General features: G+C 39.4%; 1 protein-coding gene across 1 annotated transcript in view; it reads left to right on the top strand.

The window, feature by feature from the left end:
* Positions 1–16,710, top strand: part of LOC126248153 (guanine nucleotide exchange factor C9orf72-like) — a 108,489-nt gene that overhangs the window by 56,322 nt on the left and 35,457 nt on the right. The window contains exons 4-5 of the mRNA XM_049948890.1: positions 7,971–8,075; positions 14,448–14,656. Of these exons, the coding sequence (XP_049804847.1) occupies positions 7,971–8,075; positions 14,448–14,656 (314 nt within the window). The remainder of the gene's footprint in view (positions 1–7,970; positions 8,076–14,447; positions 14,657–16,710) is intronic.

The raw sequence follows: 16,710 nt of genomic DNA, 5'->3' as shown, positions 1-16,710 counted from the left end.
GTTGAGGTGAGATTGCGAATGCTGTTCGCTGTACAGAAATCTTAAAATTCTGCAGAGGCAAATTGAGGTCCATTGTCCATGACAAGCAATTCAGGCAGACCTGTGATGCGGAATATGGACTGAAGTGTTTGCAAAGTGGAGTGAGATGTTATTGATGATGACATGGAAACAACAAAGGGGAATTTACTGTATGCATTGACAACTACTAACCAGTGTGTGTTCCCAGTAAGGGCGAGCAAAGTCTATGTGCACATTGCTAAGGTGGCTCTGCCTTGGACCACTCAAAAAAACGTTGTGGAGGGGTGGTCTGATGTTCCCCACACACTTGACACCGTTCAGACACCCTTTCTATTTGCATGTCCATACCAAACCGTGTGCAATGTCTGTGCGTTAATTGTTTTGTGTGGACAACACCCTAATGACCTTGATTCAATAACCTGAGTACATGCCTTTGAAGCACTTTCGGCATCACCACACACAAATGTCCTGACTTTGTGTGCAGCAAAATGACACCATGAACAGCAGAAAGATCATGTCGACATGCAAAAGATCGAGGAACAATGGGGCTAACAAGGTGCTTGATAGAAGATGGCCATCCGGTACGAATGTATCGGAGCAAAATTTACAAATTGGGACTGGAAAAAGCGCCTTGCATTAATTTGTGATAACGCAAGGGAAACTGCTCGACAATGTCCATTTGTTGTGCATCAGTTTGAAAACATGCCACTTTGGAAGTGTTGAAGTCAGCATCAGGTCCCATAGGTAGATGCGAGAGAGCGTCTGCATTCTCATGCTTAGAAGTGGGCCAATAAATGATCTCGTACTGGTAGTGGGAGAGAAGAACAGCCCACCATTTCAATTTCTGAGCACTACAAATAGGGATCAGTTTGGCTGGATTGAAAAGCGGCTGCAAAGGCTTGTGGTCCATGACCAAATAGACAGGTTTGTTTGGATCAAAATGAACCAAGCGTCGATCATTGAGCAATGCCATTTTCAGTTAGTGAAAGGCTATGGCACAATCATGGGACCAAACAAAACAAACGTGTTCTTGGAAAAGGCTTTATGGGCTTCCTTAGGGATGAAGCGAATGTAATAATTCAGCTTGCCTAAGACAGATTGCAATTCTTTGACATTTTGAGGCGTTTTGAGATCACGTGTTGCTTGCAAATGTGCCTGTGTTGGATGAACACCTAGATAATTGATAATATGACCTAAATATTCTATTTCTGTCTGGAAAAACACACACTTTTCTTTATTGCACTTGAGTCCAGCCTCAGACAAAACATGAAATACAGGGTGCAAGTTGGCAAGATATTCTTCTGCTATGCAGCCAGCAACTACAATATCATCCAGGTAGTTTTTACATGAAGGTACACAAGTAGTTAGCTGTTCTAGGTTGTGTTGGAAAATTGCAAGTGCTGATGCACTACCGAAAGGCAAACGAAAGAACTTGAAAAGTTATTGATGATAAACACATTTTGCAAAGATTCACCAAGAGGAATCTAAAGGTAAGCACCGCAAAAGTCAATTTTTGAAAAATAGTGACCTGCACCTAAGCAATCCATGAGTTCATCAGTGCGAGGCAATGGATAAGTATCCACAACTGTCTGAGGATCGACATTAATTTTGAAATCAGCACGAATCCTCATTTTTCCTGATGGTTTGTGAACATAAACTACTGGGGAAGACCACTGACTTGCAGAGATTGGTGCAATTGTGCCATTTTCTTGCCAGTGAGCCAGTTCTTTTGCAACCTGTTTACAAAGTGCAGTAGGCACTGCACGTGCTTTGAAAAAGTGCGGTTGCATGTTGTCTTTAAGCATAACGTGTGCTACAAAGCTGTTGGCCTTACCTGTGCCGGGAGCACACAAGTTGTGAAAATTGGCAACACTGTCAGTTGGACTGAAATGAGACACAGCTAGCATATTGGCCACAATGTTTTGACCAAACAAGTCGAGGGCAAAAATATTAACTGGTGTCTACTTTGTAGCATTTGGAAGGAAACCGTTTTCTGCAGATTCTGATACGTGGCCGCAATGTTAAGTGTTCCTACCACTGGAAAGTTCTGGCTGTTGTAAGCTGTAAGCGTATTTGTAGCATGAAACAGTTTTGATTGGCCTAACAGTTCATAAGTTTCATAGTTTAACAAGGACACTGATGCACCTGCATCTAACTGAAGTTTTACTGTATGGTCTGCAATTACTAAAGGTACATACAATTTATTAGAGAGACATTTCACAGGGGAGCTAGTTGTCTGAATAACAGCACACGATTGCCCTGTGGGAGCAAACTGTTTGGAATGTACAACATGCACTTGCTGCATAGGAGGGCGCAATTATTTCACATTTTTGTGTTTTTAAGCAAACACTTTGGACATGTCCAGTTCGGTGGCAGGAGTAGCAAGTGGCCTGGTGTGACGGGCAATGTTCATGTTCATGTTTATGTGCTGTACAGCATCGGGGGCAAGATTTTGTACCACGCTGTTGGTGAGTGAAGCACAGCTTGTGCTTCAGCTGTTGATGCGTTACAGCATTCTGTCTGCAAGGCTGTTTGTGTACCGTTAAATGTGACTGTTTACGGGACTGCGTTACACTAGAGCTGTTTCCACCTTTCTGTTGTACAGCAAAAATGTTACCAGAATGCTGAAAACTGTTACAGTAAAATCACAAGTGTCTTGATAATCAATGATCTGCAATATCTGCTCAAGAGGAGGATTAGAATGTTTCAGAATCTGTTCTCTGATCCTATTGTCTGACACATTCTGCGTGATTGAGTCCCTGATCATATAGTTACTCTAATATTGTCCACATTCACTACAGAATTTGCATTTCTGTGTTAAGCCTTGTAATATCTTTGTGACTTTTCAGATATTGAGGTCTGCAACACTGCATGTAGTATAATGCAAAAAAGGCCCTCAATGGCTAAGTGCAAATAATCGTAAGTGAACTTCACAGCACATAGCAAACTGTCTGATCACTTCTAAGAGTTCACTAATGACGTTCCCTGTCTAGGTCAGCCCTGGCCAATGATCTATAACCAACTGGGCGAGAGCTGCTCTTCTGTCTTTCGAGTAGGCTTCTCTCTGTTGTCATCCGGTCATTGGTGGATTGCACTTGGTGGGCAATTGGCCAAGGCGAAGTCGATATCTTTATTCTTAGCGCCACCTGTGGCGATCTTTGCGCCTGTGGTGCTTTTGTCCTAGCAGTGTCTTGTTCAGATGACACAGCGACTAGATCGTTTTCTTCGAGGTAATTCATAATGTATGAACACAGTATTGTTCCAAAATCCTGCTGCAAATTATTGATGTCGGTTATGTGGGTTTGTAATTCAGCATATTACTTCTATTTCCTTTCTTGTGTATTGGTCTGAAGACTGTGCAACTGTCCAGTCTTAAAATTCAGATCTCTCGGCACGTGAGTGGTTTCATAGGATTGTTAAGTATGAAGCTATTGTCTCAACATACTGTGAAATGATTCTAATTGGTATACTGTCTCGACAGGAAGACTTGCCTTTATTAAGTGATTGAAGCTGCTTTGCCGTGTGAAGTAAATCTGCTTCTACTTCTAAGCTACTCATGTAGGCAGTGTTCTTGATTCGAATTCTGGAATATTTACTTCATCTTCTTTGGGAAGGAATTTTGGAAAACTGTGTTTATTATTTCCTCTTTAGTGCCACTGTCATTGGTAACATTACAATTGCTTTTTTGTCAAATGTTGAGACAGAGTTTTGTCATGCAAGCTATTAAAACCATCTAATATTTGAAGTCCGCACTAAGTTTTGAACTTAAGTAAAATATTGCTAGTCTTAGAGATTTTGCATTCTTATACATTTAGCATGCCTTTTCTACTGCTTTTGCAACAGTGTTTTGTGTACTGTAGATCAGTACTATCTCTTATTAATTTATTTGGTATAAATCTTGAAACTGAAGAAACTGCAAAAAGGTGGGAATTTAAGGAGATGGGACCTGGATAAACTGAAAGAACCAGAGGTTGTAGAGAGTTTCAGGGAGAGCATAAGGGAACAATTGACAGGAATGGGGGAAAGAAATACAGTAGAAGAAGAATGGGTAGCTCTGAGGGATGAAGTAGTGAAGGCAGCAGAGGATCAAGTAGGTAAAAAGACGAGGGCTAATAGAAATCCTTGGCTAACAGAAGAAATATTGAATTTAATTGATGAAAGGAGAAAATATAAAAATGCAGTAAATGAAGCAGGCGAAAGGGAATACAAACGTCTCAAAAATGAGATCGACAGAAAGTGCAAAATGGCTAAGCAGGGATGGCTAGAGGACAAATGTAAGGATGTAGAGGCTTGTCTCACTAGGGGTAAGATAGATACTGCCTACAGGAAAATTAAAGAGACCTTTGGAGAGAAGAGAACCACTTGTATGAATATCAAGAACTCAGATGGCAACCCAGTTCTAAGCAAAGAAGGGAAGGCAGAAAGGTGGAAGGAGTATATAGAGGGTTTATACAAGGGCGATGTACTTGAGGACAGTATTATGGAAATGGAAGAGGATGTAGATGAAGATGAAATGGGAGATAAGATACTGCGTGAAGAGTTTGACAGAGCACTGAAAGACCTGAGTCGAAACAAGGCCCCGGGAGTAGACAACATTCCATTAGAACTACTGATGGCCTTGGGAGAGCCAGTCATGACAAAACTCTACCATCTGGTGAGCAAGATGTATGAGACAGGCGAAATACCCACAGACTTCAAGAAGAATATAATAATTCCACTCCCAAAGAAAGCAGGTGTTGACAGATGTGAAAATTACCAAACTATCAGTTTAATAAGTCACAGCTGCAAAATACTAACACGAATTCTTTACAGACGAATGGAAAAACTGGTAGAAGCGGACCTCGGGGAAGATCAGTTTGGATTCCGTAGAAATGTCGGAACACGTGAGGCAATACTAACCTTACGACTTATCTTAGAAGAAAGATTAAGAAAAGGCAAACCTACGTTTCTAGCGTTTGTAGACTTGGAGAAAGCTTTTGACAACGTTAACTGGAATACTCTCTTCCAAATTCTGAAGGTGGCAGGGGTAAAATACAGGGAGCGAAAGGCTATTTACAATTTGTACAGAAACCAGATGGCAGTTATAAGAGTCGAGGGGCATGAAAGGGAAGCAGTGGTTGGGAAAGGAGTGAGACAGGGTTGTAGCCTCTCCCCGATGTTATTCAATCTGTATATTGAGCAAGCAGTAAAGGAAACAAAAGAAAAATTCGGAGTAGGTATTAAAATTCATGGAGAAGAAGTAAAAACTTTGAGGTTCGCCGATGACATTGTAATTCTGTCAGAGACAGCAAAGGACTTGGAAGAGCAGTTGAACGGAATGGACAGTATCTTGAAAGGAGGATATAAGATGAACATAAACAAAAGCAAAACGAGGATAATGGAATGTAGTCAAATTAAATCGGGTGATGCTGAGGGAATTAGATTAGGAAATGAGACACTTGAAGTAGTAAAGGAGGTTTGCTATTTAGGGAGCAAAATAACTGATGATGGTCGAAGTAGAGAGGATATAAAATGTAGACTGGCAATGGCAAGGAAATCGTTTCTGAAGAAGAGAAATTTGTTAACATTGAGTATAGATTTAAGTGTCAGGAAGTCGTTTCTGAAAGTATTTGTATGGAGTGTAGCCATGTATGGAAGTGAAACATGGACGATAACTAGTTTGGACAAGAAGAGAATAGAAGCTTTCGAAATGTGGTGCTACAGAAGAATGCTGAAGATAAGGTGGGTAGATCACGTAACTAATGAGGAGGTATTGAATAGGATTGGGGAGAAGAGAAGTTTGTGGCACAACTTGTCTAGAAGAAGGGATCGGTTGGTAGGACATGTTTTGAGGCATCAAGGGATCACAAATTTAGCATTGGAGGGCAGCGTGGAGGGTAAAAATCGTAGAGGGAGACCAAGAGATCAATACACTAAGCAGATTCAGGAGGATGTAGGTTGCAGTAGGTACTGGGAGATGAAGAAGCTTGCACAGGATAGAGTAGCATGGAGAGCTGCATCAAACCAGTCTCAGGACTGAAGACCACAACAACAACAAATCTCTCAACTACCATAAATGCTATTTCTTTGAATTTAAGCCACACCTGGGGAAGGAGTGTCCATTACATTGAGCTTTCTTTGTCAGAAGTCATATGATGCACCCATGTTCCACCCCCTTTAATGTTATGGTGCGAGGAGAAAACCACTCTGCCTGATACCATATTACGCACTGGAGAGACAACCCCATTCACTTGCCTATATTATTGTCTGAGAGTTTCTACAGTACCCAGTGAAAACAGATGCATGGTATTGATGTCTAATTCCATTGGGAACAGTGTGCATCACACCTGTATTATTGTCAATAAAAGTTGTATAAATGGCAGCATTGGTCATAAAGATTTAAGTCCTTTATTTTACAGATTATTATTATTAATATTATGATATGGGCTTATAAGGTTTGAATAGTCTGCACTGAAGATGGTCGTCACACAGTGACTGAAATCAGTCTGTAAAATAAAGGATTTCAATCTTTATGATTGATGATTCCATTTATCCAAAATATATTGACATACATGGTATTCCAATTTGTTGTGCATGAAGTCCTCTACACTGCCAATGGAGAGGTCGACTGTGTGTGCAATTTGCCGTACACAAATGCAATGATAGACTTGAATGAACCCTTCTTCACAGCACGTCTTCGGAGGTGGATGTGCTTGGCCACCTTTGACTTTTTCTCATCTTGCACATTGTTCCGGCTTTATCAAATTCTTGGAACCAAAACCATGCCTTTTTTTGCAGCATTACACTCACTCTGTTAACATCCATTTGTTGGCAATGAATTATAGCTGAGAACATTTTCATTAAATGCATAAATTTATTACACTTCGCACTTCAGTCGCCAACCATGTACAAGTCAAAGCCCCTATCTTCTTGTTGTTGTGGTCTTCAGTCCTGAGACTGGTTTGATGCAGCTCTCCATGCTACTCTATCCTGTGCAAGCTTCTTCATCTCCCAGTACCTACTGCAACCTACATCCTTCTGAATCTGCTTAGTGTATTCATCTCTTGGTCTCCCCCTACGATTTTTACCCTCCACTCTAATACTAAATTGGTGATCCCTTGATGCCTCAGAACATGTCCTACCAACCGATCCCTTCTTCTAGTCAAGTTGTGCCACAAACTCCTCTTCTCCCCAATTCTATTCAATACCTCCTCATTAGTTATGTGATCTACCCATCTAATCTTCAGCATTCTTCTGTAGCACCACATTTCGAAAGCTTCTATTCTCTTCTTGTCCAAACTATTTACCGTCCATGTTTCACTTCCATACATGGCTACACTCCATACAAATACTTTCAGAAATGACTTCCTGACACTTAAATCTATACTCGATGTTAACAAATTTCTCTTCTTCAGAAACGCTTTCCTTGCCATTGCCAGTCTACATTTTATATCCTCTCTACTTCGACCATCATCAGTTATTTTGCTCCCCAAATAGCCCCTATCTAGAAGATAGCTGAGACATTGCACTTCAGAATATAGTTTTTCTAGCCCCTATCTAGAAAAACTATATTCTGAAGTGCAATGTCTCAGCTATCTCCATCCACTGATGGTATTTGAAAGCTCTGATTCACTCTTCTGTCTAGGCATGTTCAATTCGCATGATGTATTTATATATCCATGTGTGCCCTTGTTACCTTATTTATTGAATCACACTCATATATATATATATATATATATATATATATATATATATATATATATATATATATATATATATATATATATAAATTTTTCAGCTGTAGCATATGCAACTTAACCATGAGTAAGCTTTTGAAAATGCTGTTCCAGTAAGAGGCTTTACGTATCCTTGTTTGCAGCATTAGAGTTAGTAAGTAAATTATTGCTAAGCTAAGAAGTATAACTCTTTGTTCATGTTCTATCTCTAAAAATGTTTCTTGTTATTTTTTGCAGTTCATATACTTTTTGGCACAATTCCTCAGTGCCAGTGAAAGAGTATGTTCACGCCTGGTGATTCCTAATGTACATTATCCATTTCATGTTGGTCTATACTTGCAGGTAAATGTAAACTATGAAGTAGTTATTAACTAACTTCTCATGGGTTGGTTTCACAGTCATGTACAACTTTTTAAAACTAATTATTGTCTTATGTATCTGAAATATTCCTGTGTTGAATAATTCAGGTAGGCTGTGTAGTATATAAAAATACACACGAACATTAGAAGTTATACTTAAGTTTTCTACATTTCTGATCAAATTTTGGATAAGTCAGCTCAGGAGAGAGCCAGTGAGAGGAGAACTCACGATCAAATATCTTTGTTGGTTTTGTGTAAGGTTTTTTTTCTGTATGAGAGATAATAGTAGTCATACTTCAGATTTTTTTTTTCAAGGTTGGTCTAGTTACATAAGCTTTTTAAAAATATTGAATATTCAGGTTCTTGAAAGACGCTATCATGTTCAACTTGTTTTCTATTTCCAGTCAGTCACATATGCGTTCATGGTGGTGATTTTCACCTAGGATTGGAGCTGTCCTGCCTAATAAGTTGTCTCCCTACTTATAATGGGTGATTATGTTCACAGTTCCTCACAAGGAACCCTAAGAGTGTGAGTTTACAAGTTCATTCTTTAGCAAGGCTCATTTGACACAAAAAATATTAGCTACTAATGACTGAGCATGTGCACAAGGAGGTCGACAGAAAATGAGTGTCCGAGAGGTGCAGAGATGAGATGTATGTATTACACTTCACAGAATGGACATCGTCGACATCCAAGAAGTGTTTAAAACAAACCATTACCTTGCACCATGGACACCGAATGAAAAAAGGCACACCACAGTGGTCACAAAGCTTTGCACAATCAAATCGGAAGCGAACTCCTCTGAAGTTGCATGCAGGATGTTCAGCTAGGAATCCACTCTTAGAGAATGCATATAGAAGCATACTGGTGTAACAACACACTGATGAAATGTGATGGCATGCAACCGAATGTGATGTGTGTATGCTGGTTATTGTGAAACTGATTAGCCTTTAAGGCATAGCTGCAGATAGTGTGATAATATGTTTTATTGGCATGGAAAAAATAAACATCCAGAGGCTGAGTTTGTCCAGTGGTTCCAGGTGGTATGAATAGCAATGTCACACACTTTTCAGGATGGTAGTTTGCTCTAAAGGCATAAGATTTTTATACACAGACCAGAAATCGTGCAAAACCAAGTTCCTTTGACCAGCTGTTGGCCAAAAGCAGTGCTCATACCACAGTTGTAGTTCTCTTACGCCCATTATCCCACTCTAGCTTGCTGTGATGTAAGTATTCCCTACTGCCCTTGCAAGGTCACACGCATGAAGAAGAGTCATAGGGGGCAGAGCCTCCAACTTCACAGAACACAATAAATAACTTTCTGGCCAATTTACCATCCAGATTAAGAATTGTCATAATTGAATATGAATCCATAAAGGCATTGATGTTGATCCAACTCTCTTGGTACCTCTAATTTTCAGAGTTCCTTTCATATGTATTTCCTCTTCAAATCTCAATTGGTCAGAGTTGCAAACAAATTCATTACTAAACGATGGGATAAGTTTGTTTATCATGTTTACAAAGATTCTGCAGTTTGCTGTCATTAACTTGACACTTTATTTGAAATTTCTTTATATTATGTCTTTCAATTTTGTAGCACTGTTTGAAGTTGTGCAACCATCCACTACTTACCTTGAAATCACTGCAATCTCTGTCTGTCGCAATTTGATGTGCATAACGTAGTACATCACTTTCGTACCCATCCTGTAAATTATATCAAAATCCTTGAAACATGCAAACACAAGTTTTGGTAACAAGTGTACCTTGTTTTTCCTTGAATATCTGTAGTTTTTCTTATGCACTGTATGATCATATAGCTGCAGACTTATTCTAAATATGTTCATAATTGTTTTTTTACTCTGCTGCTGATTATCTTCTATGTGTGTGATTATGTTTAGTAACCACTCCTTGGGCGACGATTGTCCTTTGCTATGTTTTGCTGGAGACTGGCTTTGTGGCTCCTTGTCTGATGAAGATGATGAACTACATGGCTTGAAACCTGTTTGAATATCACTTTCACTTGTTAAGCACATATTGTCATTATTGTATTCCTCATGTACATTGTCTGCACTGACAAGCGTGCATGATACCACACATTCCACTGACTCATCTTGCAGACACACTAATATTTCATCTGCAACTTCTTTCTCACTCTGTTAAATTCCTTGGGTTCCTTTCTGACAAAATGTCAACTTCGGCAACTTTTGTTGTACATATGACGCAATGTTTGCTTTGTTTGTCATTGCCATTGCTCTGCTTTGTATCGACACCCCAAGCACTGTAGCACTTTCATGAGTTACTGATCAACTAAGCAGTTAAACTACACTCCATAGCCTCGTGCTGTTCTCACTGTTGGAGATGTCTAGTCCCGCCCCGTCACCATTTGCAGCCAATATTGTGGTTGCATGGTAGACAATATGTGGGGCGTCAAATGCCGTAAATGTCATTGGCCTCTTGCTATCTTGCACTTGAGGGATTCCATGTCATTGTTTTTCATGTATGTAATTACAACTGTTTCTTGATCAAGTTAACATCAGTTTAGAACTTATTCTTTCTTTGGACTTTTTCTGTTGTTTTCAGTACCATACTCCCCAAATAAAAAACTATACTTGGCAAAAGAAATGTACTTTTAAAAATATAGACATGTTTTTTTAATGCAGTCAGTGTTGGGCAAGATATTAAATTTTAATTTTCATTCCTTTTTTTCCATTTTATACTTTTATAGCCATTGTAATATTTAGTGGATCTTAGATCCTGCAGCTGTCAATGAAACGGTTGGCCCAGAGAAAAAGACTTCAGCTTTGTCTACAGATTATGTGATTAATCACTGATTGCTCACAACTCGCAGAACATTTCAGGGAAAGTCTTGAGTACATAGGAAGTAAATATCCAAATTATCCTTTAGTTATAGGTGGAGACTTTAATCTGGCATCCATTGACTGGGAAAATTACATGTTTATCACAGGGGGGCAGAAGCAAAGATTCGTGTGAAGTTATTCTAGGAGCACTCGCAACATACAACCTTGAGCAATTGGTTAGAAAACCAACTCGAGATGGGAACATATTAGATATCTTGACTACAAACAGACCTGATCTTTTTGAGGAAGTTAATCTAGAAGAAAGTATTAGCGACCATAATGTCGTTGTGGCTTCTATGTCAGTGGAAGTTGCAAAAAAAACCAAAGAAACAGCGTAGAGTTTTCTTGTTTGGGAAAGCAAATAAAAGTGTCATTAATGAATATCTTCATAGTCAGCTCCAAGCATTCGCCGCGGGACACAAAGATATTGAACATCTTTGGTCGTAATTTAAAGGTATTGTCCACCATGTGCTAGAGAAGTATGTGCCTAACAAAAATATAGGGGAGGGAAAGGATCCATCTTGGTACAACAAACATATTAGGAAGTTGCTGTGAAAGCAAAGAATTTTGCACAGTCGTTTTAAACGTAGTCACTGCTCCGCTGACGAACAGAAATTATACGAAATGAAAGCAGCTGTCAGAAGGACACTGAGAGATTCTTTTAACAAATTTGAAAGCAATATTTTATCTGCAGATTCTAAAAATAACCCCAAAATATTTTGGTCGTACGTAAAATCTATGAATGCTGCAAATAATTCAATACCTTCTCTTGCTGACAGTACAGGTAATGTAACTGATGATGATAAACAGGAGGCCGAAATTCTAAACCTAGCTTTCAAAAACTCGTTTACGGTAGAGGACTGCAGCACCATTCCCCCTTACAATTAACAAACAAATGAAAGGATGGCTGACATAGTGTTTAGTGTATCTGGCATTGTAAAATTGTTAAGATCTTTAGATGCCAGGAAGGCATCTAGCCCAGACAGTATCCCCGTAAGATTTTATGTTGACTATGCTACAAATATAGCACCATTCTTATCCATCATCAGAGATCATTGGAACAGCGGAAAGTTCCACGGGAATGGAAGAAGACCCAGGTCATAGCAATCTATAAAAAGGGTAGAAAATCGGATGCATACATAATTAACGGCCAATTTCACTGACATCAATTTGTTGTACAATCATGGAACATATTTTGTGTTCAGACATAATGACCTTTCTAGACTCTTAGCTCATCTGCAGAAACCAGCACGTCTTTAGGAAACAGCAGTAATGCGAGACACAGCTGGCCCTCTTTGTGCATGATATACAACAGGCTCTAGATACCAGCTCCCAGGTTGATGCCATATTTCTCGACTTTTGAAAGGCGTTCGACTCAGTTCCGCACCGTCACTTGCTACAAAACGTGTGCGCTTACGGTCTATCTGAAGACATATGCGGTTGGATAGAAAGTTTTCTAACAGACAGGGGACAGTATGTTATCCTGAACGGGGTGACTTCAACAGAAACAAGCATAACTTCAGGTGTGCCCCAGGACAGCGTAATAGGTCCTCTGCTTTATACGAGTCACATAAACGATCTGGTTGATGGTATTGACAGCGGCCTTAGACTGTTTGCCGATGATGCTGTAGTCTACAGGAAAGTAGTATCACACGAAAGTTGTGAACAAATCAGTCAAGATTTGCAGAAAATAAATGCATGGTGTAATGACTGGCAGTTCTCTCAATATTAGTAAATGTAACCTACTGCGTATAACAAGGTGAAAATCCCCATTAATGTACGAGTACAAAATAAATGCCCAGTCTTTGGAAGCGGTAACATCCATCAAGTATTTGGGTGTGACTATTCGAAATGATCTCAAATGGAATGTTCAGATTACACAAGTAATGGGTAAGTACTGGTAGAATCCTGAAGCGATGTAATCCTTCAACAAAGGAAATAGCTTAGAATAAATTAGTTTGTCCAGTCTTGGAGTATTGTTCGTCTGTATGGGACCCTTACCAGTTGGGTCTGATTCGAGAGATTGAGAAGGTCCAAAGAAGAGTGGCAAGATTCGTGACTGGTACATTTAGCCATCGCGAGAGCGTTACAAATCTCATGTAGATTCATGTTGATGCCCATTAAAAATATATTTACATATTAATGTTCACGTTTCCGGACATAATGAATGACATACTCTCCTCATGCAGATCTCTTTGTCAGTATTTGATTCATGTTAGAGGCACAGCTGTTCATAAATGAGTGTGTATTATTGCTAACAAATATCAAAAGAGAACAGATTGCAATGGGAGTGCTCTAATTCCCAGTTTGTTAAATAGTGTCTTACATGCTGTTCATTCCTGTTTGGGTTTTCTGTTTTAGGGTTTTTTATTACAGGAAGTGTAAGGTCAAATCTTAAAGTGTTGGCACTTGGCCAGCGCCCTAGTCCTCACTGTTTACGAATATTTGTGAAATGAAGCAAATTCCTATGCTGAATGTTCATTGTTATTGGGTATTATTGACATTATTCTAATTTTGATATGTTGTAGTACACAGTTTTTGTATTCAAAATTTTCATAAAAGATGCAGAGGTCGTGTTTGCATTATGTCTGAGCCATGTAAATATTGCTCGGATGGATTGCTCTTGAAATGAAACACACATTTGGGCCTGAACGGAATTGATCCAAGATTAAGGAGTCATCTTCTGTGACAGTGCATTTTGTACATCTGACTGTGCTGCATGGAAGTCCTGTATTAAACATTTTGTACTGCAAGGGAAACTGCAACAGGATGCATTCAATCTCAGGACGAGAACAAAGATTTATTTGGAGGACAGGTAGTAGCACGAGTTCAAACGGTTACACAAACAGCTTGGAGAGCAATGTGCTGTAAGTGTATCCTGTCATGTGAAGGATGATAAAAACTTCACAAGACTCCGATGTCCTTCACTTTGTAAGGAAGTATTCTCTATTTTTCAGTTTCTAATTGGAATCTGTGACAACTGTGCAAGTGTTAATCTAGTCATTTCATTTGCTTTATACAGTGCGATTGGATGTTAAAGACATGCTAATGAGAATATGTAAAGTGGACCTGCTAGAGAGAGAGAGAGAGAGAGAGAGAGAGAGAGAGAGAGAGAGAGAGAGTTTTTTCCTTTACCCCCTTGCACTTTGATCTCGATAACTACTGTTGACTAGATGTCTTCTTTCATCCAAACTGCCTTCTTAGTCATTGTCCGAATTTCATCCTTTTATTCAGAGCTCTTCACCTTTCACTTTGTGTAGCTGTAGCATAGTTTCTCACTTCATGTGTTTCTGTCATAAAGCCAGTTTTCTGTTTGCATGTTGCTGTTGAATGGTTTCGAACTCTGGTGCCTTTTATTTTCTATATACTATCTTGATATAGTTACTGATAAATTTGTGTGCATCCTTTTTTAAGTTGAATGTGTTTCTTTAGTAAATATTCTGTTTTGTAAATTGATGTTTTATGGAGTTTCTTATGTTTCCTTATTGGTTTCCAGGGTCTTCTTTTGGATGAATTTGGATGCAGAGAACTCTGTTCAGCAGAGCTTTCATCAAATCCATATCCTGTTACTGCAATTGATTTAACACAAACCTCACAGATTGGTGCAGTGAAACAAACATTTCTTTTACCTTTTAATTCTGATGGTTGTCTTATAAATGCACAAGGCAGAGTTCATGCTACAGATGACGTAACAGGAGTTCATGGGTAATCACGAGTAAAATTATTTGTGTGTATGACATTATAAAATAACCATACATCTTTTGTAGCTCATTTTTAGAGCTCTGTACCTTAATTGGTATATACAGAACACTTACAGGATCACTTTGTGTTCCATCTGTCTCTCCATCTTTTTATTAAGATCTCATTTTGTGAGGAATGGATAGATAGCAAGTTGAAATATATGATAAATACCCAGGTTTATGGTGTAAAACATTTAAGCTTCTAAATCAGTGCAATAAAAAGATATGGCCGTTTATGTGACACATTTTGATACTTGCAATCTCACTCAAAAAACCTATAAATAAACCATATATCATACATAGTTAAGTGTGTACAGACCTTCAGAGTGTGAGTCCTGCTCACACTTGTCCGGTTTTTATGTACAGGCAGCAATGTAAATATTTAAGTGTGCCACAAGTTTATATTCTTACTTCTCTTGCTATGTGATAAATAAAATGATGTGGACATGAGGATAAGCAAATCTCCAAAAATATTCAGGAGTAATACCTCTGTTTAATATAGATCCTGAGAAAACATCAGCTTAAAATGCATCATTTCTCAAGGCGTTATCAACAGACCCAGAACATAATTCATATTTTAGTATCATTTAATTCCTATACATACTGGAGTATTTTACAAGGTGAATATTGAATGTCGGACAGTGACGGGGTCATAGATCATTACGTACAGGGCAAATGTAGGTGCTAGCTATGCAGCTGACCCAAGAAGCTTAATAACACATACAGGGTGTTGTCCATTGCCGAAAGAACTGAGGCAGCATGAGCCACCACATCTGCTTGGAGCAGGGCCATTTTCCTTCAAGGACCATTCAGAAGTCCACTGTTAGTCAAGTGACAGGGAGAATAATGCTCGTCATGTTCACAGTATTTTTGATTTAGCAACATATGGCCCCTCAGGTCATTCTAAATGGGGAGCACCTCAGGGAGCTCAGCATTCATTTTCAGGGTACAGACTTGGCAATCCCAGGTTTCTCAAGCTGGGAAATGGAGCACTGCCATACATCTCTGCATCTACAGCTACATCTACATCTACATCCATACTCCGCAAGCCACCTGATGGTGTGTGGCAGAGGGTACCTTGAGTACCTCTATCGGTTCTCCCTTCTACTCCAGTCTCATATTGTTCGTGGAAAGGAGGATTGTCGGTATGTCTCTGTGTGGGCTCTAATCTCTCTTATTTTATCCTCGTGGTCTCTTCGCGAGATATACGTAGGAGGGAGCAATATACTGCTTGACTCCTCGGTGAAGGTATGTTCTCGAAACTTCAACAAAAGCCCATACCGAGCTACTGAACATCTCTCCTGCAGAGTCTTCCACTGCAGTTTATCTATCATCTCCGTAACGCTTTCGCGATTACTAAATGATCCTGTAACGAAGCGCGCTGCTCTCCGTTGGATCTTCTCTATCTCTTCTATCAACCCTATCTGGTACGGAGCCCACACTGCTGAGCAGTATTCAAGCAGTGGGCGAACAAGCGTACTGTAACCTACTTCCTTTGTTTTCGGATTGCATTTCCTTAGGATTCTTCCAATGAATCTGAGACCGGCATCTGCTTTACCAACGATCAACTTTATATGATCATTTCATTTCAAATCACTCCTAATGTGTACTCCCAGATAATTTATGGAATTAACTGCTTCCAGTTGCTGACCTGCTATATTGTAGCTAAATGATATGGGATCTTTCTTTCTATGTATTCGCAGCACATTACACTTGTCTACATTGAGATTCAATTAGCATTCCCTGCACCATGCGTCAATTCGCTGCAGATACTCCTGCATTTGAGTACAATTTTCCATTGTTACAACCTCTCGATATACCACAGCATCATCCGCAAAAAGCCTCAGTGAACTTCCGACGTCATCCACAAGGTCATTTATGTATATTATGAATAGGAACGGTCCTACGACACCCCCCCCCCCCCTGCGGCACACCTGAAATCACTCTTACTTCGGAAGATTTCTCTCCATTGAGAATGACATGCAGCGTTCTGTTATCTAGGAACTCTTCAATCCAATC

Source organism: Schistocerca nitens, chromosome 3 (assembly GCF_023898315.1).
Source record: "Schistocerca nitens isolate TAMUIC-IGC-003100 chromosome 3, iqSchNite1.1, whole genome shotgun sequence".
NCBI lineage: Eukaryota > Metazoa > Arthropoda > Insecta > Orthoptera > Acrididae > Schistocerca > Schistocerca nitens.
Note: the sequence above shows the minus strand (reverse complement) of the source record. Positions and strands in the feature narration are given on the sequence as shown.